General features: G+C 38.3%; 3 protein-coding genes across 3 annotated transcripts; 2 read left to right on the forward strand and 1 right to left on the reverse strand.

The window, feature by feature from the left end:
• Positions 1-1,363: 1,363 nt before the first annotated feature.
• On the reverse strand, positions 1,364-4,925 carry LOC127804248 (inositol-3-phosphate synthase). The gene is made up of 10 exons (XM_052341075.1): positions 4,607-4,925; positions 4,419-4,487; positions 4,161-4,296; positions 3,808-4,055; positions 3,491-3,717; positions 3,255-3,370; positions 2,655-2,831; positions 2,372-2,560; positions 2,211-2,273; positions 1,364-1,687 (listed from the first exon to the last, which is right to left on the reverse strand). Exons 1-10 carry the CDS (start codon positions 4,792-4,794, stop codon positions 1,568-1,570), a joined length of 1,533 nt encoding a protein of 510 aa, XP_052197035.1. The 5' UTR covers positions 4,795-4,925; the 3' UTR covers positions 1,364-1,567.
• Positions 4,926-12,320: 7,395 nt separating this feature from the next.
• On the forward strand, positions 12,321-13,976 carry LOC127804373 (uncharacterized). The gene has a single exon (XM_052341232.1). It carries the CDS (start codon positions 12,321-12,323, stop codon positions 13,974-13,976), a length of 1,656 nt encoding a protein of 551 aa, XP_052197192.1.
• Positions 13,977-14,090: 114 nt separating this feature from the next.
• On the forward strand, positions 14,091-17,075 carry LOC127804374 (uncharacterized). The gene is made up of 3 exons (XM_052341233.1): positions 14,091-14,382; positions 14,596-15,513; positions 16,267-17,075. Exons 1-3 carry the CDS (start codon positions 14,091-14,093, stop codon positions 17,073-17,075), a joined length of 2,019 nt encoding a protein of 672 aa, XP_052197193.1.
• Positions 17,076-24,791: the final 7,716 nt, after the last annotated feature.

A 24,791-nucleotide genomic window follows, 5' to 3' on the forward strand; every position in this document is an offset into this window, starting at 1 on the left:
TTAGGGATCTCAATAGATCACTCATTTATTTATTTCTGTACTCATTCAATAAATATTTAAAATATATTTTACGTTTATATCTTTTAAATATAAAATTTTTGAACTTATTTTAATTTTAAATGGATAATTAGGGATTATTTTAGTAAATATTCAAAAGAAAATTGATCTCTATGACTCAAAATATATGAAAATTTTTCATAATTATTTTAATTTTAAAGGAGACAGAAAATTTTACTGACTCGTTGCCTATCTCTAAAAACAATTGAGCCATAACAGTAGAGGATAAATCAAACTTTGAAACGCGTTCTCTAACTAACTTGTGATCTTGTCCTCTGCAAAGAAGCCTAACCTACAAATTAGATGGTGTTTGAGCTACATAAACTATTTACTCGAGGCCTAGACCAGAAGAAATAAGGATATTACCGAGCTAGGCAAGAGTACGCATTATTATGGGGGGTAGTGAAAGGGACATGAGAATGGAATCCCATTTCGGGTGATTGAAGCACTGTTTGTGTAGCTAAATTTGGAAGGACGCTACTGCCACTGCCACTGCTGCTGCTGCGCTGCCCCAGCGTTGAGATAGATAGATAGATAGATAGATAGACAGATGCATTGCACGCACATGAGGTGCTGGTACTTCCACCAACTCAATGAATGCACCAGACACTGACCCTGAAGACCATGAACGTGAGTGAACATTTTTGACCCATCATTCTATCACCTCAAAAAGTAATACGATGACCACGTCGACGACAATGATGATGATGGTGGTGGCGCATAATTAACCGTGCATCAATGTTAAGTGCTCATCCTGCCACTCGTACAGTTATCATACATGCACGTTGTTTCTTAATATAAGAAGACATGTCGTTACCTCTCACATCAATTTATGATTTATGTATTTCTAAAATTATAATATAAGAGCATAATTAAATCGCACACTTTACACTTGTGAAAAAACAAAAAAAGAAAAACAACCTAAAATAATATTGCACGCCTCAGTAGGGATATAATACCCGAATCCCAAATAAGACCTGAGGACCGTCTTGTGACAAATGGCCAACGCCACCCGGTGGGGCATTTTCCTTCTTCACGGGCCATGCCATGCCTGAAGTGAACACAACCTAATAGTGTGTGCCCTCGCAGTGGGCCAAAAAACAAACAAATACTCTCTAACTCTCAATTATTGTCCATTTCTGCGTTCTTTTTCTTCTTCCTTTTTTCCATGTATTACTTATGTTTTAACTTTGTTCAACATATATACATTAATTGAACAATTTGAGCATATAATATATTAATTAATGCACTTTTCCAAGAGTAGGAAAAGAGCCAGCAGGCTACAATTGATGTCCAATCCAATCCAAAATACAACAGAGAGTCCAAATCATTCATTCATAGGAGGCATTTTAATTAGCCCTTTGCAATTGAGTACTACTCTTCTACCTTACATAATATTCATAACACCATTAACACCTTTCTCATACCAATTAAAAACACAAGACTGTGAAATAAAAACAGTTGGTTATCTGCAACTTGCTATTAATTCTTCCTCCTGAACAATAATGCTTCACTTGTATTCCAAAATCATGTTGTTTTCCGGAGCCAACCCCACACAAGCCCTTAGTATGTTCTCGAGCATCGCCCGCTGCTTCGCCAGCGCATTCACTACCGGCGTGCCTGGAGGTACCTGTTTTCCAACCCAAAAAACAAAATAAAAAACAATTCCACCAACTTCCGATCAGTTCAATGCCTTCATATGGCAAGCATCGTAAGGCAAAGGCGCCCGCTTGATTACTTGTTTACGGAGATGTTACTGAATCTATTCACTACTTTTACCATACAGCTATGCTATCCACATAATTGTCTTGGGATGGCAAATGACAAAGTGTGACCCCCCTCATTTCCTTTCGTGGACCACAAGGTCTCTCTCGACTCAAAATTGAAACATCATCTCATCAATGAGTTCGTCATAAAGCGACGATGTTTACTTCAACCAATGGTGGGCTGCGTCGTGGAAGGAAAGAAAGCGGAAAAGAAATATTCTAAGATGCAATGGCGGTCCCATGTCCTATTGCGTCCATCACAAAGTTAGAATCAACTCTCAACCATGAATTTCTCTCTATCCCACACAGAACCAGGACCCGAAATTTGCAATTAATATTATACGGGAAGAAAAGCAACAGTTCGAAGAGGATGGGACAGAAACTCACGAGGGGAGCCTTGGTGAGGTAGCTCAGGATGGTTGCCACGGGGTGGAAGGAGTGAAATTTACCCTGCAAACAGGTTTAATTTTTCCATGAGCTATTACTATCTATACATAAGAGAAACAATTAAGAACTCCATTTTTAGCTAAGAGGGGCACAAAACATACCTCTCCTTCAGCTTTGAGCTGAATGCGAGTGCTGAGCTCGGCAAGAAGGACCAGGTCCAGGATGATTGGGGCTGCCAACAAGGAGTCCTCGCATGTGTTGTGCAACACTATGGTGTTCGTCCCTCCCATGAATATCTCAGACGTGTATTCGTCCATGGCCCTCTTGCTATCACCCACATATGGGACATACTATACCACCCAAATTCACACCATGTAATTAATAATGAAGTGCAAACGACCAGTTTTAATATCTACAGGTGTTATGGGGAGGGAGCTGAAATACCTTGATCACGACAACGTGGTCGGGATGCTCGCCAGGCTCATAAAGGATGGCATTGCTTGCAACCATGTCATCCACCACATTGCTCTTGGATATCTCCTTGGATCGGAAGGTTTGAGGGGCAGAGAGATTCATTCCGTCGTTGTTCCCTAGATGGTTATAGCTCACTATTGAAGTTGGCTGCCATCACAACCCCATCAGGATATATCAGTTTCTACCCTTTAGAAGGTTATAATGTCCTTGAAAAAAGTGATAATTAATCATAAACCGTGAAAATCACTACATTTATAGTTTATGTGTCCACACAAAAATACATGTTTGTATCAATAAACAAGTGACTTCCAGTGTGTAACTATTTTCTTGGTCATAATTATGTGTAGAAATATTAACGTCCAGTATGCAACTATTTTCTTGGTCGTAAGTATGTTTCGAAAGGAGATTGAAAGTTATAAACAACTTAAATATTCCACAAGATCAAACGTGGTTAGAAAATGTTAAACCACTACAAAACTTGAACACCCAGAAACGGATCCATAAATCACTCAAAGAAAATCAAAGTTAAAGAAAAGGGGAAACGATGAATAAAAGAGATGATGGATATACCTTGATACCAGCCCCAACAAGGAAATCAACCAGTACAGACTTCATTTTGGTCTGACCACTCTTGAAGTCATCTCCTCCGATTAAACTGTTCCTCTGGATAGCCAAATCAATTAGCCCTGCAAATATAGATCCCAAGAAATGAATTTTAGTCACTAGTAAAGCTGTCTATAGGTACTCTGAAGGGTTAAACTTGTTGCTTAAATAAAAGAGAATTCAAATTGTTGTATTAAAAAGACCTGGGACAAAAGTGTTTTGCGGGCTTCCGTTGACGAATGGAACATTTTCAAGCACGCAAGCTAAGGCGTACAAGGTGGAAGGAGATATCTCGGCTTCATTCTTCTCCAAAGAAGCCAAGAGGTTTTCCACGGTGTCATTTAGCCCCACAATCACATTACTGTATCTCTCCGTGTTAGCAGTCCACAGCACCACCACCTTATCTACCTTGTTTTTCTCCTTGAACTCCCTATTTCAATTCATTAACCCAATCAGCTAAATTCATCAAAATAATCAGCCAAAATGTGTACCGAAATCAAACATTCGAAAAGATGCCAACCTAATATCATCAATGACATGCTGAACTTGCTCTTTCTTGGTTCCTTTGATCACGTTGTTGGCACGTGACCCCTGGTTAGCAGCAATGAAGTCAGGGTCATAGATACCAGGGAGTGGGACAATGGATTCCATGTAGGGCCTGAGCTGCTTCTGCAGGTCAATGTCCAAGACCTTAGCCCTGGCCATGGAATCTGCCAAGTTCATGTCACTTATGTCCCATCCCCCAAAAACTATATCATCTGGGTTCACCTGCTCATTGCATAAAAAAAAATTTACTCCAGTACTTTATTCGAACACATTACAGGCATATTATAATAGAATGTATGTATTATATATATTGTTTTCTGAATGTACCATCGGAAGGAGGCTCTTGAATGGGGCATAGATCTCCTCCCCGTTGAAAGACCCAACTCGGATTGTGGAGGCCTGGGTAAGTGAGCCAAAATAGTTGGCCTGTTGCACCTTATCCTTGGTTGCCCACGAGATTCCTCTGACAAATGTCACGACCCAAAAACTCTTAGAACCCGATAAAAAAAAATACATATTTAAACCCTAAAATCAAAACCATTATTTTCATGCGCAAAATTGGGGAGAAATGAGGAAGAAACTCACTCCCGATTGGCAATAACACCGGCGGTCAAGGTTGAACCATTGTTTCCGCCCCATCCAACAAGCATAACCCTGTGGCCGGAAAAAAATTAACCATCGTATTACACAATTTAGATCCCAGAAAATTAAACCGAATATTTCACAAAGACGATTAGATTAGATTAGAAAGAGACAGAGAGAAAGAAGCAAACCCTAGTTTGGGGACACAAGCATCGGTCTTGAACTCGTATTTGACGGACTTGGGCTTGACGATCCACTGGTAGGTGCCATTCCTGTTCTCATGGACGAGCTCGGTGGTCTCGTACTTGTACACGGAGTGAATCTCAGTCTCAGTGTAATTCACATTCGGGCTCTCGACCTTGAAACTCTCGATAAACATCTTTGAACTCTCAGAACCCTTCTCTAATGGGAGAGGAGAGATTAATCAGAAGAGGGAGAGGGAGAGGGAGAGAGAGAGAGAGTGTGAAGAAGGATGGAGTAACAAGTGCGTGCTAGCGTTGCGTGAAGCGGAGTGCCAGGCCAGGGGTTGCATAAATAGGCGAGACGAAAGTGGAGCATGCGACACGTGGCTGGAGGCGGAAGAAGTCGAGCCCACGGTTTTAATCATGATTGGCTCTTCTCAACAAAGTGATCCTCGGCCATGCAATCATATACAGCCTCACTGGAGCCAAAATTAAATTAGCTTTCCTCTTTCTTTTTCTTTACTTTCCTCTTTTCGATAGCAATTAAATTAAATAAATAATAATACTATCCTGATGTATCTATTTGTATTCAATACTTACTTTCTATATACAGCGTCTTGTCAATAATTAAAAAATATAATATTTAATTTTTAATATATAAAATATTAAAATTTGATATTTTAACTATTAAAAATTATTTTTTAAAATTTTTAATATAACAAAATATTAGTGTGTATATGAATGCAACTATTTTCATAAATGACACACTACGTGAATAATTAATTGACGGTATGAATAGGTTGAGATTTAATTCTTAATGTACAAAAATGTCAAAATTCTATATCTAACTATTATAATTATTATTTTAAATCTCTACCCTAAAACATAAAAGAGAATTTAAACAAGAGAGTGATAGAATCGAGTTCAACAAAGAGAAATGATGAAAATTAATTCTGTTATATTCTGTGATTGAGAATAGAAGAATGGAGCGCTTTTTAGTTTAGTGATTGAAAGATTTACATGTTTTGGATTTAGGTTTTTTTTTTAACTATGGACAACTTGGCCTTTTTTCGGTCAAGATAAATTTTAATTTGATGTATGTCGTTAACGTGATTTTTTCATAATGTAGCACTTTCTATTTTCTACATATATGCTCTAAGTGTCGTAGACAATAACTTTGTTTATTCTAAATCAAGATAAAGATTTAAATTAATAATTTTTAATAAAAATATATGAAATCTTGACGATTTTATATATTAGGGATCAAACACTATATTTTTAAAATGTTGAGAGAGTATAATAAATTAATTAACCTATTTAAATATTGCCAACTAATCATTCATGTAGTATGTTACTCACGAAAATAAGTGTGTTTATACACACGCTAATATTCTGTCATTTAAAATAATTTTTTTAATAATTAAAAGTTGAAATTTTACAAATTAAGAGGTAAATGCTATATTGTTTAATTATATTTAACGGGACGATGTATTATGACATTAATTTATTAAAAAATAAATATTATTAGTATATTTAGAATCTCTAGAAGGAGCGTAAGGCTCCCAGAGAGTGTAGCGTTGAGTGAGCCGAGAGCTTGGGGAATGGTGTGGTGGTTAGTTCACACGTGTCGTGATGCTTGTGGAACGTTTTATTTTGGAGTGGGCCCATAATCGAAGTAGGGTGCTAGAAGCGACCGTGACTTGTAACTGATTGCCTTGCAGCGAAACTGTGGTGGATGCAAATTACTACAAGTAGGCTGCATTCGGTTTAAAAGAATTTGGAAATTTATTAAACTCTCGCAAAAGCGGTTGAATTAGGGGCCAGACATGGCCCGAACCCGTGCTCCGTGTTGGATATTACGTGAATAACTCGACTTTTATTTAGGATTTTTAATTATATATATATTTTAATTTTATTTTATTATTATAATAATTTTTTAATTTTAAATTATTTTACATGCATTGAATAACATAATATTTATCTCATCTGAATAAAATTAGAGAAAGAAGATGGACCCCACCCCCTTCCCCTTTCCCTATATATTTACATTGAATAAACTCGATGCGGATATAAAAATATTTTTTTATTAACATGAACATAATTTTAATTAAAAGACTAAGTCAATATGAAGTTGAGAGTTAGACAAATGTATCTTTCTAATTTTGATCATGTGTAAAATATTTGCTAATGGTCATATCAAAATATGGGCCACTAAATTTTATGTTACATCATACAAATTACCATGCCCTAGAAATGCATTTTTCTCCAAACTTTTGGATACGAGGCATGAGGAGGAAAAAGAGAAAAAATGATCCAAGATAAAGGATCCTGGGATTCTCAAAGCATGAATAAATTATGATGAAATTAGAGAGTTTGAGAAAGAAGAAAGACACTGTTCATCTAAAGATCGAACAATTGGATTGATTCGGAGTCTAATTCAACCTCGTAGTTTAGTTGGAGAATTCAGATTGCCCAAATACATGGTGTTAATATTTGGCATGACATTTAATTTTGATTTACGAGTATAAAATCACAATTAAAAGGAGGAATTGGGGTTAAAAAATTAAAATACCTTCACCCATATTATATTAAAAAAAATGTAATGCAACGTGGGTGATGACATTTTAGTTTTCATTCTATAAGTCTATCTGTCAATCTATTTGACTCTTAAAAATTTTCCTTCAATCAAGAATGATAATTGACATGGCACCCAAATAAATATCAAAATTTATTAAGAATGATTTGCTAATCGGGTTTGGGAAACGGACTGATCAATTTCCAAACCTTTTTTTTTTGTTCTCTTCCATTAAAGAGGACAAAAACTAAATTATCAGGATGCCACACACCATTGAATAGTTTTGTGGCCATCAGTGGACACCATTGGTGGTGTCCCTCACCCTCTCTCAAAAGCCGTTACCGTGTACTTTAATAATACCTCTACTAAAATACCATCGTATATATTAAAGTAACAAAAAAGAATATTTATTATTTTTTTTCTGATAATTAAGTTTACATCCCTCAAGGCTTAATGGAAAAATAACTAATATTTAAGAATTAATACCACGAGACCATGGTAGCTCGTAATAATAAAATTATTATTCCAAGATAAAAAAAAATAAAAAAGAAGTATTTTTGTTAATTAATGGGTACAAAAGTGTCGCTATGTTAATGGAAAATGACAGTTAAGAAGAGGTATTCGATTGGGGTTTTTGGTTCTTGAAGGTGTGATTTCACTTTCAAGCGGGGGCGGCCCCATATATCCCACAAGGATCGATCGGGTAAGTGAGGACCATTCTCACATGAAACTTCCAGCCTCCGCTAACCCTTTTTTTTTTTTGTTTTTTGGGGGCACAGTGGCTGTGCCATCCCTCCCTTCACTTCCGAGTGTTACTGATATTTTCTAATTGGGTCCACAGTGGTTCGATCTAGTTTACTCATTTGAAGTGACAAAAGGTAAATTTCCTAACAACCCATTTAGATAATTAAGTCGACACTCGTATCAAGTGTTCTGATCCTATATACACTTCATTAATGATGACTCCCCAGAATTTGTATGTAATGCTTTGTCAAGTAGGGGAGAGAGGTGACGAATATATGTATATATATAGAAAATGAAGCGAAAATTATGGTAATAAGATGCTGTTGTTGATCACGAGATTCCCATCGTGTCCCCTACATGATTGCATTTAAATGGTAAAAGTTTGAAGAAAAGAGGAGGGGCGGTTGATATAAGAAAACAGAAGGGAAGGGGTGGTGAACTTTTGGAAATTGCTTCTCCAACCTCCAACCAAGTCTAGATGAAGAGAGAGAATTAAGAAGATGCTTTCACGGCATGAATAATGTGTACCCCCCCTTTTTTTTCTCTCTCTCTCTCTCACCAAACACGTTTTTACCTCAATTATTGTACTCCTATGTGCATATGCTTATCATGCTTTTTAGGATCATGATTTAAAGGATGTTTGGCTTACCTGATTGATCACTTATAAGATGTTGAAATAGTTTATAAGTTATCTATGTAACTTATTTTTTGATAAACATTTAACAGATTAAATGCTACTTAGCTTTTAAGATAATTTAGTAACGTTTGAGAAAATTTCCCCCTTTTAACTTTTCCAAATAAGCTCTTAGGAGTTTTTTGTGTTGACTAGTGAATTTATTGATTTACCCTCAAACATTCTACACATTTACAACTCTTTATCTCTTAGACACTTTTTTCTCCCATTTGATTCTCTGCCTCTTTCATTGTCGACATTGTAACAATACCACCTTCAACAGATTGAACGTCGCCTTCAACCCAATGTTATTATCGGATCTCCAACTTTGGTCGCTTTCATCACTGTCTCCTTCTTTCGCCATTGCTAATCTCCTTCTTCTGTCGTCCATCACCGTGTCTTTCACTATATATATTTATATATATAATACATATAATATATATTGAGTTTAATAAAATATTTTATTAATATATTTTTTAATAATTATATATAATTTATTAATATTTAATGATAAAATTTTATCAAGTTGTACATCAATTTATATTTTTTTTATTAAAAATTAATATTTTTATATATTTTATTAAAAAATTTATCAAAATGTTGATTTTTATCTTTTTATCAAGTTTTGATAGTTTATTAATTCTTTCAAATTAAATATATAATTATGTAATTGATAATTTAAATCATATTTATTTAAACACGTTATTAGAATAAACATTACTCAATTTTTAAATTTTCACAATTTAAAAATTAAAAATAACTTAAAAAATATTTTTAAAAAGGGTAATCCCACCCTTTAGAGTCCCAACAAAAAAAAAGGCGAAAGTTGTAGTTTGAGGGTGAAATTGTCCTAATTGTCATTGGCACGCTCATTTTAAATGAGGTTCAAACTTCTATCACATAATGCTCTATTAATCAATCTTACTTTTGAACCAACCGGAGTCGACTCGTTGGTGCACTCAATTGGCATATTACATATTTAGGTTTCTAAACTTTGATTTTCTAAACAAAGTAATTGACTCGTGGAATATTTAGAGCATATTTTCTTTACTATTTTTAAGTTATTTTTGAATTTTTTAATTTTCTAAAATATTAAAAATATATTTATTTTTATATTTTTAAAAAAATATATTTTTAAAAATAAAAAAATTATAAAAAAACTTAAAATAATAAAAAATTATTTCGAGCGTCACACTCTCAAAATCTAAAAATAAGGGAAATAACACTTTTCTCCAACCCGAGCGTCCATCTTACAACCTGTTGACACATATTTTTATAACACTCCATATCGAACGATAGAAAGGTTCGGGATAACTTACCTTGATGGGTCTAGGTTTGGGACAATTTTCCCTGATGGGCCTATGCGAACTTCTTAGGGGATCACCTGTAACGACCCATTATTGGGTTTAGAATTTTAGAATGATATATTAACTTATTTTAGTTATTATATAAGTTGAGCAAATTTGATTCTTAATGTTGAAATAGATCTATGGGCTTGTATGTATGGGTTTAAATTAAATGGATGGGATAATGAGTTGGGCTTCAATTTATTTAAGGCAAATGGGCTAAGAGTTGGGCTTGGGCCTTTAAGGAAATAGAAGATAGGCCATTTATTTGGGCTTAAGCCCAATACAAAAAAAAAAAAAAAAAAAACATCCACCATCTACGCATCATTACTTCCCAACCCCCATTTCTTTTTCTTCTTTCACCTTTTCTTTCACTTCTTCTTTATTGTTTTTCACTCCCTCTTTTACTTCTCATTTCTTCTTTCACTCCTCCTTTTACTTCTTCTTTTTCCTTTTACTCCTACTTTCTTCTTTCACTTCTTTTTTTACACCTTCTTTTTCTTTCTCTTTATCTCCTTTTCTTCTTCTCCCTCCCGACTTCTTCTTCTTCTTCTTATTCTATTCTTTTTCTTCTTCTTCTTCTTCTTCTTCTTCCTCATCTAATACGCATTCTTTTTCTTCTCTACTGCTTCTATTCTGTTAAATTTTCTGTGGCAATTGGAGCTTCTGTGCAGGTGCTTCATCTTGATTTATTCATCCTCAGGCAAGTATCCTTTCTTCTTCTTCTTTTATTTTTCTCCCCTTCCATGTGTAGCATCTCTATTAAATTTTTTCTATCTACATAGTATAAAATTCCTAAATATTGTGAGTCTATTTGATGTCTCAAAAGGGGTTTGATTCACCCCAATATTATTCTGTGAATGGCATTTTTCACCTCCATTATGATGGGAGTTTGTTCACCTTCATTGCTCATTGTAGTGTATTTATTGGTATATCTTATATGTGAATGATGTCTGGATAATTAATGTCTATACCCGAATGTCCCATGAAATTGTGGAAAAATATCAAGTTAATGTGTGAAAAAATTCGGATGCTACAGTACCATATAGTACCTATACAGTATCTCAATACAGTACCTATACAGTATCTCAATACAGTACCATACAGTACCTATACAGTATCTCAATACAGTACCATACAGTACCTATATAGTATCTCAATACAGTATCTCGATACAGTACCATACAGTACCTATACAGTATCTCAAAACAGTACCATATAGTATCTCGCTATAGTATGATACCGTATTCGTACAGTATACATACAGTATCTTGCTACAGTACCATACCGTATCCGTATAGTACCCCGCTACAGTACCCATCCGAAAATTTTTATTAATATTAATTAAACATTTACTTAATGTATTAGAGCGATTGTATGGTGGAAAAATAACAATTTTTGCCATAACATTCTTCAATGGTATTAAATGTATATTGAGAATGAGAATTTAAATTTTACATTGCTAGTAAATGCATACATGATGCATACATGTACATGATGCTCATATATATATGTTCTTAGCGCACTTATTATTTTGCGCGGAAATAAAGGGTACCCTAGGAGCGCCTGACGCGGGACGAGGTGGCCATAGCCCGGCAGGTTGTGCTCGATACGTTATGTGTTGATTTACTGATATGATGATTAACGCATATTTTGCATCGTGGCTTATGAGCCTATGGGATTTATACTTATGATGTATGCACTTGTATGATTATACATGAACAAAAATTTGAAATTTATAATTCTATGAGATATGATTTCCGATTCATATAATTGAATATTGATATGAAGTCGTTGTACACTCCTCTCGGTGTCATCATGATTTCTCTTTCTTCATACTGCTCCTTTGTACTAGAACTTGCTGAGCCTTGTGGCTCACTTGATCTTCTTATGCCATTCCAGGTAAAGGTAAAGCAGTCATTAAGGGCGAGTCCAGTGGGACTACAACCCAAGGGTAGTGGTGTACAGAGGCACTCAACTCGGAGATCCTAGTTGCGTTTTGGTGAGGTAGATTGATGAGATTTTAAATTGTTGTTTTACATTAGAGCCTCATATTCGGTTTGTATGGCCTAAGAGCCTAGATGTATCAACATTGGTTTGTAACGAAAGTTATTGATATTCCGCTGCGTGAAAATAGATAAATGTGTGTGTTTATTATGAGGTATTGTTCTATATCATCCTTGTGATGACCTCCTTTCAAATGTCCTATGCTAGCGGGCACATTCGGGAGTGGGCCCTTACAGTTTTGGTATCAGAGCGATTAGGTATAGGAGTGAGGAGAGTCTCTGTACACTTAGGATTGGTGGGTAGAGTAGATGTGTGTTTAGTAGTCTAGTGAGACTAAGTTAAGATGGAGTACTAAAAGGTCTTTTGGTTGTACAGGAAATGAGTGGACGTCGAGGAAGGCAGCCGACACGCGCCCAAGGCAACCGGGCAATTCTTGCTCCAGGTCCTGATCCCATTCCGGAGCCTGCACCTGTATCTAACCCTACACCACCCCCAGCATCGCCTACTCCTACAAATTCAGTGGCAGAGTTGCGCCAAGAGGTTAGTGAGTTGAGGGGCACGATGGCTTCCATGTTGAGGCATTTCGAGGAATTCATGGCCCATCAGGGCAGGCCAGGACAGGCGCCGCCGGTAGCAGGGAATGAGCCAGTCTTACAAGAAAATGTTAGTGGTCAGACGTCGAACCCAGTGCAGCAGGAGGTTGAGCCTCAGGGTATGGATGGTAATGCTGGCAGTCAGTTGGTGAGGAACTTCATGGCACTCAGGTCATCGGAATTCAGAGGGGGAAATGACGTTCTGGTTGCAGAAGAGTGGCTGATGGCAATAGAGAAACATCTGCGGACCATAGGATGCACTGATGCACAGAAGGTACAACTGGCCACATACCTACTTCGGGGAGCAGCTGAGAGGTGGTGGGAGACGGCCAGACTGCGATTCAGGAACAGGGAGCCATCTTGGGCTGAATTTAGGGAGCTCTTCAACTCCAATTATTTTCCCGCCTGGGTTCGTAGCCAGAAGACATACGAGTTCATCGAGTTGACCCAGGGCAACATGTCAGTGGCTCAGTATGAGGAGAAGTTCACCTCAATAGCACGCTTTGCCCCCGAGTTAGTAGACACTGATGAGAAGAAAGCGACCAAGTTCTTGAGAGGGTTGCGAGTGGAGATTCGATTTCAGCTGGCAGGTGCGCAGTTCACTGACTATTCTACACTGGTACATCGGGCATACATCATTGAGAGGGAGAGGAGCGAGCTGAGAGCAGCCCTGACAGCTACTAGGGGGTCAGGCTCAGCCCAGGGACAAGGCAATGACAGGAAGAGGAAGGGTGCACCAGGGCCTTCGAGAGGCACGCCAGACATCCCCCCATGCAAGACATGTGGAAAGAGGCATCGTGACCCATGCCGCTATGACAGAGGGGTGACATGTTACACTTGTGGTCAGGCGGGGCACGTACAGAGGGACTGCCCTCAGGGGTCAGGTAGAGCAGGCAGCCAGGAGGTGACATGTTTTAAATGTGGGCGCAAGGGCCATAAGGCCAACGTTTGTTCAGTGCCACCCCAGCGAGGAGGCCAAAGGCCGGGGTATCAGAGTGATAGATCTGGGCAGAGGCAGTCAGTGCCTAGACTTCAGGGGATGGCACCATCATTGGCACTACCATCAGGACAGAGCACCGCAGATGCTAATAGACCCCACATCCAGGGGCGAGTGTTCGCCTTGACTACAGCTGAAGCAGAGCAAGGGAAGGACACAGTGCAAGGTATCTTATCCTTATATGATATTGATGTTTGTGTTTTATTTGATACGGGATCCACACACTCTTTTGTTGCACCTCGGGTGGTATGTCATATTTCAATTTCCAATACATTGTTACCATATTATTTGATTGTAACTACTCCGGGAGATACGAAAATGGTGGGTAGTGAGGTGTATAGGGATTGTAAAATCATAGTGCACGATAAGGAGTTTCCGGGGAATTTGGTGGTGCTAGACATAAAAGATTTTGATCTTATTTTGGGCATGGACTGGCTATCCTAACACTATGCTAAGGTTGATTGTCGGCACAAGGTAATTCATTTTGAGTTGCCTCATCAGCCAATTGTTGTGTATAGAGGCATTAAACCAATGAGCTCCACACCCTTGATTTCGGTGATGAAGGCGGAGAAATTAATGCGACATGGTTGCGAGGCATATTTGGCTTTAGTGACGACTGGTAATGAGGACAAGATGGAATTGCCAGATATTCTGGTGGTCTGTGAATTTCTCGATGTATTTCCTGAAGAGTTGCCAGGATTGCCGCCATCGAGGGAGGTTGAGTTCTCTATTGACTTAGTACCAGGTACGCAGCCAGTTTCTAGGGCTCCTTACAGAATGGCTCCAAATGAATTGAAAGAGCTAAAGGTGCAGTTGGAGGAATTGATTGAGAAGGGATTCATCCGCCCGAGTGCCTCATCTTGGGGTGCTCCAGTTTTATTCGTGAGGAAGAAGGATGGATCCATGAGATTATGCATTGACTACCGGCAGTTGAATCAGGTGACGTTGAAGAACAAGTATCCCCTCCCCCGTGTTGATGACTTGTTGGACCAGTTACGTGGAGCATCCGTCTTTTCGAAGATTGACTTGAGGTCTGGATACCATCAGGTGAGGGTCAGAGAAGAAGATGTAAAGAAGACTGCTTTTCGCACTAGGTACGGCCATTACGAGTTTGTGGTCATGCCATTTGGGTTGACTAATGCCCCGGCAGTCTTCATGGATTTGATGAACAGGGTGTTTAGAGAGTATTTGGATAGCTTTGTTATAGTGTTCATTGATGACATACTCATCTACTCGCCGAGTTTGGAGAACCATGAGACCCACCTTAGGCTGGCATTGCAGAGGCTGAGGGAGAGGCAGTTGTATGCCAAGTTCAGTAAGTGTGATTTTTGGCAGCGACAGGTTGGCTTCTTGGGACACGTAGTATCTGGTGAGGGTATTTCAGTAGACCCTGAAAAAGTGAAGGCAGTGATTGAGTGGCCACAACCGACTACAGTGACCAGCATCAGGAGCTTTTTGGGGCTAGCAGGTTACTACAGAAGATTCATTGAGGGTTTCTCTAGGCTTTCATCTCCTATGACAAAGTTGACTCGGAAGGGAGTCAAGTACGAATGGAACGAGGCTTGTGAGCGTAGCTTTGAGGAGTTGAAGAAGAGGCTAACCTCAGCACCAGTATTGGCTATTCCTAGGAGTGGAGAGACATTTTCCATCTTCAGTGATGCGTCACACTCAGGTCTCGGATGTGTATTGATGCAGGATGGACGAGTGAATGCCTATGCCTCGAGACAATTGAAGAAACATGAGGTGAACTACCCTACCCATGACTTGGAGTTAGCGGCAGTAGTGTTTGCTCTCAAGATTTGGAGGCATTACCTTTATGGAGAGAAGGTGGAGATTTATACTGACCATAAAAGTTTAAAGTACCTTTTCTCCCAGAAGGAGTTGAACATGAGGCAACGTAGGTGGATGGAGCTTTTGAAGGACTATGATTGTGAGATCTTGTACCATCCGGGGAAGGCCAACGTGGTGGCCGACGCATTGAGTCGTCGAGGGGCTTATATGGCGGCTATGAAGACCCAGGAATGGATGCTTTTGAGTCAGATGGGGGAGTTATCTATCTCTGGACCCGAAGAGAGACCTACGGGGTATTGTTCGTACCTAAGGATACAACCTGATGTGATGGAACAGATTAGGGTGCAACAATCACACGATGTGAAGTTGGCCCAGATCTTAGCAGATGTGGGGAAGTTTTCCCCAGTGGGTTTCGGCCAAAGGGGCGATGGGATGCTACTATTCCAAGATCGGATTTGTGTACCAGATGATGCGGAGATCAGGAACGAGATTTTGGCAGAGGCTCATAAGTCCCGCTATACGATTCACCCCGGCACGACGAAGATGTATCAGAATCTACGGAGGCAGTTTTGGTGGGATGGTCTGAAGAGAGATGTGGCAAGATATGTATCCCAGTGTGCAGTGTGCCAGCAGGTTAAGGCAGAACATCAAAAACCAGCAGGTCTCCTACGGTCGTTGCCCATTCCAGAGTGGAAGTGGGATAACATATCCATGGACTTCGTGTCAGGGCTACCAAGGACAACGAAGAGGTGCGATGCTATTTGGGTGATAGTAGACCGTTTGACGAAATCAGCCCATTTCCTACCGATTAAGAAGACTTATCGTTTGAACCACCTTGCAAAGTTATATGTGGAGGAAGTGGTGAGATTACATGGAGTTCCCTCTAGTATCGTGTCGGATCGGGACCCTCGATTTACTTCACACTTTTGGGGAGCGTTGCAAGATGCTTTGGGGACGAAGCTAAAGTTTAGTACCGCGTTCCACCCTCAGACAGATGGACAGTCAGAGAGGACCATCCAGACATTAGAGGACATGTTGAGGGCATGTGTGTTGGATTTCCATGGTAGTTGGGATGATCATCTGCCACTAGTAGAATTCGCTTACAACAACAGTCACCACTCTAGTATTGGTATGCCGCCTTATGAGGCACTTTACGGCAGGCCGTGTAGATCACCCATTTGTTGGGAGGAGATTGGAGACAGAGCATTATTGGGGCCAGAGATTGTTGAGCAGACATCAGAAAAGATTCGGATTATCAGGGCTAGAATGAAGGTCGCACAGGACCGACAAAAGAGCTATGCGGATAAAAGACGTCGAGACTTGGAGTTCTCAGCTGGGGACCACGTATGGCTAAGAGTGATGCCCATAAAGGGCGTACGCATATTTGGGGTGTCGGGGAAGCTTAGTCCTCGCTATATTGGACCGTTTGAAATCTTGGAACGAGTTGGCCCTTTGGCCTATAGGTTGGCCTTGCCACCACAGTTAGCTGGCGTTCATAATGTCTTCCATGTGTCCATGTTAAGGAAGTACGTGCCGGATCCCCAGCATATCATCGACTATCAGACTATAGAAGTCAAGGAGGATGTCACATACGAGGAGAAACCTGTTAGTATTTTGGAGCGGAAAGAGAAAATGCTACGAAATCGATCGATTCCATTTGTTAAAATTCAGTGGCAGCGTCACTCTTTAGATGAGGCTACCTGGGAGCGCGAGGAGGAGATGAGGTGTCTTTTCCCCCATCTATTCGAGTGACCAGACAGGAATTTGGGGACCAAATTCTTTGAAGGGGGGGAGAAACTGTAACGACCCATTATTGGGTTTAGAATTTTAGAATGATATATTAACTTATTTTAGTTATTATATAAGTTGAGCAAATTTGATTCTTAATGTTGAAATAGATCTATGGGCTTGTATGTATGGGTTTAAATTAAATGGATGGGATAATGAGTTGGGCTTCAATTTATTTAAGGCAAATGGGCTAAGAGTTGGGCTTGGGCCTTTAAGGAAATAGAAGATGGGCCATTTATTTGGGCTTAAGCCCAATACAAAAAAAAAAAAAAAAAAAACATCCACCATCTACGCATCATTACTTCCCAACCCCCATTTCTTTTTCTTCTTTCACCTTTTCTTTCACTTCTTCTTTATTGTTTTTCACTCCCTCTTTTACTTCTCCTTTCTTCTTTCACTCCTCCTTTTACTTCTTCTTTTTCCTTTTACTCCTACTTTCTTCTTTCACTTCTTTTTTTACACCTTCTTTTTCTTTCTCTTTATCTCCTTTTCTTCTTCTCCCTCCCGACTTCTTCTTCTTCTTCTTATTCTATTCTTTTTCTTCTTCTTCTTCTTCTTCTTCTTCTTCCTCATCTAATACGCATTCTTTTTCTTCTCTACTGCTTCTATTCTGTTAAATTTTCTGTGGCAATTGGAGCTTCTGTGCGGGTGCTTCATCTTGATTTATTCATCCTCAGGCAAGTATCATTTCTTCTTCTTCTTTTATTTTTCTCCCCTTCCATGTGTAGCATCTCTATTAAATTTTTTCTATCTACATAGTATAAAATTCCTAAATATTGTGAGTCTATTTGATGTCTCAAAAGGGGTTTGATTCACCCCAATATTATTCTGTGAATGGCATTTTTCACCTCCATTATGATGGGAGTTTGTTCACCTTCATTGCTCATTGTAGTGTATTTATTGGTATATCTTATATGTGAATGATGTCTGGATAATTAATGTCTATACCCAAATGTCCCATGAAATTGTGGAAAAATATCAAGTTAATGTGTGAAAAAATTCGGATGCTACAGTACCATATAGTACCTATACAGTATCTCAATACAGTACCTATACAGTATCTCAATACAGTACCATACAGTACCTATACAGTATCTCAATATAGTACCTATACAGTATCTTGATACAGTACCTATACAGTATCTCAATACAGTACCATACAGTACCTATACAGTATCTCGATATAGTACCATACAGTACCTATACAGTATCTCGATACAGTACCATACAGTACCTATACAGTATCTCGATACAGTACCATACAGTACCTATACAGTATCTCGATACAATACCATATAGTATCTCGCTATAGTATGATACCGTATTCGTATAGTATACATACAGTATCTTGCTACAGTACCATACCGTATCCGTATAGTACCCCGCTACAGTACCCATCCGAAAATTTTTATTAATATTAATTAAACATTTACTTAATGTATTAGAGCGATTGTATGGTGGAAAAATAACAATTTTTGCCATAACATTCTTCAATGGTATTAAATGTATATTGAGAACGAGAATTTAAATTTTACATTGCTGGTAAATGCATACATGATGCATACATGTACATGATGCTCATATATATATGTTCTTAGCGCACTTATTATTTTGCGCGGAAATAAAGGGTACCCTAGGAGCGCCTGACGCGGGACGAGGTGGCCATAGCCCGGCAGGTTGTGCTCGATACGTTATGTGTTGATTTACTGATATGATGATTAACGCATATTTTGCATCGTGGCTTATGAGCCTATGGGATTTATACTTATGATGTATGCACTTGTATGATTATACATGAACAAAAATTTGAAATTTATAATTCTATGAGATATGATTTCCGACTCATATAATTGAATATTGATATGAAGTCGTTGTACACTCCTCTCGGTGTCATCATGATTTCTCTTTCTTCATACTGCTCCTTTGTACTAGAACTTGCTGAGCCTTGTGGCTCACTTGATCTTCTTATGCCATTCCAGGTAAAGGTAAAGCAATCATTAAGGGCGAGTCCAGTGGGACTACAACCCAAGGGTAGTGGTGTACAGAGGCACTCAACTCGGAGATCCTAGTTGCGTTTTGGTGAGGTAGATTGATGAGATTTTAAATTGTTGTTTTACATTAGAGCCTCATATTCGGTTTGTATGGCCTAAGAGCCTAGATGTATCAACATTGGTTTGTAACGAAAGTTATTGATATTCCGCTGCGTGAAAATAGATAAATGTGTGTGTTTATTATGAGGTATTGTTCTATATCATCCTTGTGATGACCTCCTTTCGAATGTCCTATGCTAGCGGGCACATTCAGGAGTGGGCCCTTACATCACCCATCCTTGGATTACCCCAGGTCAAGCATGCTTAACTTGGGAGTTCTTTGCTTACATTCAGTTCAAAAAGTATCCAGCTGGTGTTGTTTCATTCCTTACTTATTCTCGATATATACTATCCTCATCTGAACTCTTAGAGTATTACACACATCGTGTCATCATGGGCCCACAACCATGGGTTAGCTCATAGCTATCGCCCTTCAACGACCAAGAGACCCACTGCACTTGTGAGCCTCTTAGTCACCCTTTGGGCAGTCGCCCTCTGGGTGACCGAGGTGGAACGAACTCGGTGCATCCACACCATCCCCCCACTGCGCAAGTGTGGTAGGGCTTTATCGGCCCTTCCCTTATCGGGGGTTATAGGGCAAGGAAAAAATAAAAGCAAATGAGGGAGGGAAATACTAACCTCAAAAAGTGGGGAGTTGTCTTGAAGTGATAAATTAAGGGGTGAGGCCTTAGGGCTTATATAGAGGGGCCCAAGCCCTCCAGCCAAATACCCTTTAAAAGTTTAAAATAACGAATGTTTCCCTTCAACGAATGTTTCCCTTCAACCAAAGACCCCTTATAATTTTAAGGTAATAAATGGAGTTGTGCTTAAAAACGCTTCTAAGCATCCCGGGAAAATCTACAGTCAAATAGCCTCAGAAATTAAGCTACTCATTGACTCAGCGTGATTCTCAGCTCAACTCAAGGAGTGGGGGGCAAGTGATGTGGCACTACCTAAAATTACAAGAATACCCCTACGCGCTAGTAGTCTTGCTCGCCACGTGGATTGCTTGAGGGATGGACACGTGGCAAGTCAACAATCCGAAGTGGAGCCCAAAAAATTCGGGCTGAACCGCAAGACCCGTTCCAGCTTGACCGGGGTCCTCGAGAGTCGTGCCCGCTCATCTCGGATTTTATCTTGGGTACTCCATAACGGGTCTGCCTATAAGAAACAAAGGTCCTTACCAGGTATGACCAGGCTCTACAACTTTCACATTTATTACTACTCGCATTTACTCTATTAATTTAAGCGTCAAAGTCCACCTCGGGGGATCCTAGCCCCAGCCTTCCATTGTCTTGCAGGTTCTATCACCGAGGTCCGACATTGCCAAGTCTGAGATACTATTCCCGAGGTCCAGTCATCGAGGTGGCACGTGGTGGTCGGTTCCAAAAACCATCATCACAAGCTCTCTATAGTAGCAACCCATTTTTCTCTTCCTTCCCCTTCGTTCTCACACCAAGCCACTGATCGAAGCCTTGATTCCCTCTAAACCTACTTTTTTCTCTAGTTGATCGCCGCGAAGAAGAAAAAGATGAAGTAGAAATAGAGGAAGAAGAAGACTAAGAAGACCTAGAAGTAGAAGACGAAGAAGTCGAAACAGAAACAGAGGAAAAAGAAGACAAAGAAGATGAAGCAGAAGGGGTGGAATCGGATTTGGTATCTAAGAGTCCTAAAGACAAGTTCGAAGCGAAGAAGAACAAGGGGAATGGAGGAGAAAGAAAAGCTCCAGTCGACCGTTGCAGAGAGGAGAGATAGAGCTTGGAGTTTGTAGAGAAGGGGAGAAAGCTTGAAGTCCTAGGGCTCTCTTTGTGTCACATGGACTTGGCTTATCTTGAGTCTCTCGAAAAAGTAATTACAAATTGGGCCTTATAAAAATACTCACAAACTACATTCATCGTTTTCACAACTTCACTAACAAGAAGTTAAAGTACAAAATGTGTCCTTATTTATATTTATGTTAGGTGCGGACTGATTTCTTGTAACAAAAAAAAAAATGTTGCAAGATTCATCAATTTTAATATATATATATATATATATATTTAATAATATATTAACATTAAATAATTATAACTTACTGAATAATCAAATTTATTGAATAAAATATCAAAAAAAGTTCTTAAAATTCCAAACATGTTTTCTGTTTGAATATTTATTCTAGTTTTCTATTTTGAGAAATGTGTTTTTAGAATGACAAATCAAACACGTTTTTAATTTTCTAAAAACAGATTATCAAAACAAAAAACTGATAATGAATTCAAAACTCAAAAATTAAAAATTAAAATACAAAGAGAGCAAAACTTTAGGGTGCGTTCTCTTTGCCGTTTTCAAGCCATTTTCAGTTTTCAGTTTTCAAAAACAATGAAAACGCGTTCTCTTTGCCATTTTTAAAAATACATTTTTGAAAACACAAAAAAAAATTACAAAGAAAACCCAAAACAATATTTTGTTGTTTTGGATGTTTTCATCCAAAACAAAACCCAAAATCAAAACACGGAAAACGAATGTTGTTTTCCGCTCTTCCTCTCTTCCTTCACTCTTCTTCTCTTCCTCTCTGCGAACCATCACCGTCGCCACTGTGCTCCCTTCCTTCTCTTCCTTTCTTCAAGCTAGATCTGCCACCATCGCTACATTTTCTTCCTCTCTTCAAGGCCATCACCGCCGTCGGCCAGATCTGCTGCCATCCCTTCTTCTTTTCCTCTCTTCAAGACCAGATCTCTCGCCTCCGATTGTAAGTCTTTTAGTCTGATCAGCAACTAGTTTCGACACAAATCCATGATATATACGTATGTATGCACGATTTGTATCTGGCCAGAGGTTTTAGCTTAGATCTTTGGATATTTAGCTGTTGGATATTTGCGATTTGTATCTTTTGTGCGATTTTTCGTTTCTGATCGTTGGATCTTTGGATATTCGCGACTTGTATCTTATTCGCGATTTTTCAGTTTTGATCGTGGCCTGGCTGTTTTGGGTTTTGCTTTGTTTTTCTTGAGAGAAGATGAACCCTTGGATTGATTTTTCAAATCTTTGTTTTGCTCTGTTACATTGCATTGCAGCGTATTGTACTCTTTAGATTGCAGCTTATAGTTAAAAATTATGTTTGTTGTAACTGCTGATTTTCTATCGTGGTGTTGCTTTATTGTTATAGGAATTGTGGTGTTGCTTTACTGTTATGGGAATTCGGTTGTTGTTGTTATTGTTCTGTTCAGCTGCTTGATTTTGGATCAATTTGTCTTTCCTATCATTTGACAGAAGATGAGAATGTACAGGTCTTTCTTTTATAATATTTTTTATGACTTTGGCTGCTTTGTTTCATTGTCTCGCATTGTTTTAATTGTGGGAGGATGTTGATTGTGTGGGATTTTGATGATGGGTCGACCATACTTTTGATAGGTTGGGCATTTTACTTTTGAATATATATATTTTGATGATGGTTGCACCATGCATAGGCTTCAACTGTTAAAATATATATATAACTTGGTTAAATTTGGTGCAAGTATATCTCCACTTGTGCACAATCCTTCTGTCGACCATTCATTATTGACTGACTCACCATCATTTTCCTCTATAAGATTCCCTTGTCATAGAGTATTGAACCCGTGAAGTCTCTTGTGAATTGGGGGGGGATAGAGAATCCGAGGAACATTATACCTAGTGAAAATGGCCGAACTTTTAATTTTGAGAACAACAGATTAGCATCAACTACAGCAAAGGAAAAGGTTTGGCAAACGACAGGCAAGCTGGAAAAGGATAAAGGGGACTATCAGGGTAGTTTATTGAGGGGAAGAAAAAGTCTTGACCAAGAGGAGAGTGCCTTAGAAGAAGGGAGAAGTAACAAGAAGTCGCCAGTAGATGTTGAGGAGTCTGTTTTACACGAGATGTTTGATAAGGTATTGTCCTTTGGCGAGTCTACATTACACACTTCTGATGATGACCTGCCAACCGAGGCAGGCAGAAAGGGGCAAGAATATGAGCAAGCAAAAATATATGATAAAAAAAGAACCTACTACAAGAAAGGAATTGCGAAAAAGGAAGCACCTGATGATGATAAATGATCTGATGACAGCAACTGTACTACTGAAGCGTATAAGGTTGCTTTCATGTCCACTGGGTGATGCATCCCAGAGGTTGGCTCATTACTTTGCAAATGGTCTCGAGGCACGGTTAAACAGACATAATTCTTTAAAATAAATAAGGAAGGTAGCCAACCAAGGTTCATTTATCCTACCTTAAAAAGTCATATCTTTGGTCCTACCAGAGGGGAGGTGTGTTGGCACATGCTGCTGACTAAAAGAGTAGTGGAAGAGAACAAGCTTTTGACATTTCCTACTTTGATTTCAACTAATTAGACAGTGAAGGAGAACCACTGGTTCAAGTCCTACACTTATCCATTACTCTTCTTACCTTTCTCCTTTTTTTTTTCCCCTTTTTTTTATGATTAATCACCTAAAAGATTATTATTAATTAATAAAATGAAATTACTAAGAGGTGACTGATTAACATCCATATATTAAAAAAAAAAAAAACAAAGTGGCTCCTATATACATATAGATATAGGTATATGCATATATATCTGTGTGTAGAAATAAAATTTGGATTCCATGGAGGCTTTGCCTTGTTCAAGGATGGATCCGGAAGAGATAAGCTGTGAGTCAGAATTGCAAGCTGCTCATGAAAATTGAACTCAAATCAAACTTTATCAAAAGATGTCCTTTATTTCCTTTGATGATAGTTTTGGCATTCAATCCATACTTCCTAATTTTAGGTTTGCTGTAGAATTCAAGAACCTAGTGAATTATTATTATTAGCACAAGAATTTATATGTGGTTTGCACACTACTAAGTGTAGGTGCAGGTCAAAAGCATATGGTCTTGGGTCGTTCTCTAATGTATGTACTTTAATTAAGGTGTTTTATAGCATTTAGAAAATTTCAATTTAGGTTTGCATTAAACAAGTTTGCTTTATGATCAGATGGTTAATTACTATTAATACTATTTTTATCAAACGATTTTGGTAAAATTCTTATTGTTGTATATCATTACTCTTTTTCGAACCAACCAAAATATTAAAAAAATGACATCATTTTTTACTAAATTATATAGTAAAAACAGTTTATCAGAATTTTTTTTTTAAAGTAAATGTATAAACATTTACAGTTAACTTGGTAGCCTAGTAATAGATAGTAGCACTGGGAAATTTGAGTAGTTATGTGTGTTTAAAAGTTAAAATTAAGGGCATACACATGTTGTTTCAGTACTATATATTACTATTATTATTATTATTATTATTATTATATTTTGTTAAAGCACAGTGCATAGGTACAAGACCTTAGTTGTCTGTATTTGCTAAGAATGATATCTCTAATTGCATGGTTACTTGCATGGAATAAGAACTAAAAGCAACAAATTATTAATTAGAGTAGGTAAACTTTACTAGCTTGTTGGGGTTTTATCATCTGATCTCTATTTCTGTATTACTATATCATGAGCTTGCTTGTAGATCTTTGTATGCTATATGCCCTCCCCATAGGTAAAATTTTGGATTTGCACTTGGTTAAGTAGTTGATATTTATTATATGTCTTGAATAGAGAAT

The sequence above is a fragment of the Diospyros lotus genome, chromosome 6 (assembly GCF_014633365.1).
Source record: "Diospyros lotus cultivar Yz01 chromosome 6, ASM1463336v1, whole genome shotgun sequence".
NCBI classification, from domain to species: domain Eukaryota; kingdom Viridiplantae; phylum Streptophyta; class Magnoliopsida; order Ericales; family Ebenaceae; genus Diospyros; species Diospyros lotus.

Coding starts and splice junctions, on each gene's coding strand:
- LOC127804374 (XM_052341233.1), top strand. CDS start 14,091: ATGAAGGCGGAGAAATTAATGCGACATGGTTGCGAGGCATATTTGGCT. Junction 14,383..14,595: donor GAAGGGATTCATCCGCCCGA/GTGCCTCATCTT, acceptor GGGTCAGAGAAG/AAGATGTAAAGAAGACTGCT. Junction 15,514..16,266: donor CGTGGTGGCCGACGCATTGA/GTCGTCGAGGGG, acceptor GAGCGTTGCAAG/ATGCTTTGGGGACGAAGCTA.
- LOC127804373 (XM_052341232.1), top strand. CDS start 12,321: ATGAGTGGACGTCGAGGAAGGCAGCCGACACGCGCCCAAGGCAACCGG.
- LOC127804248 (XM_052341075.1), bottom strand. CDS start 4,794: ATGTTTATCGAGAGTTTCAAGGTCGAGAGCCCGAATGTGAATTACACT. Junction 3,371..3,490: donor GCAAAACACTTTTGTCCCAG/GTCTTTTTAATA, acceptor CTATATTTGCAG/GGCTAATTGATTTGGCTATC. Junction 1,688..2,210: donor ACCTCACCAAGGCTCCCCTC/GTGAGTTTCTGT, acceptor GTTGGAAAACAG/GTACCTCCAGGCACGCCGGT.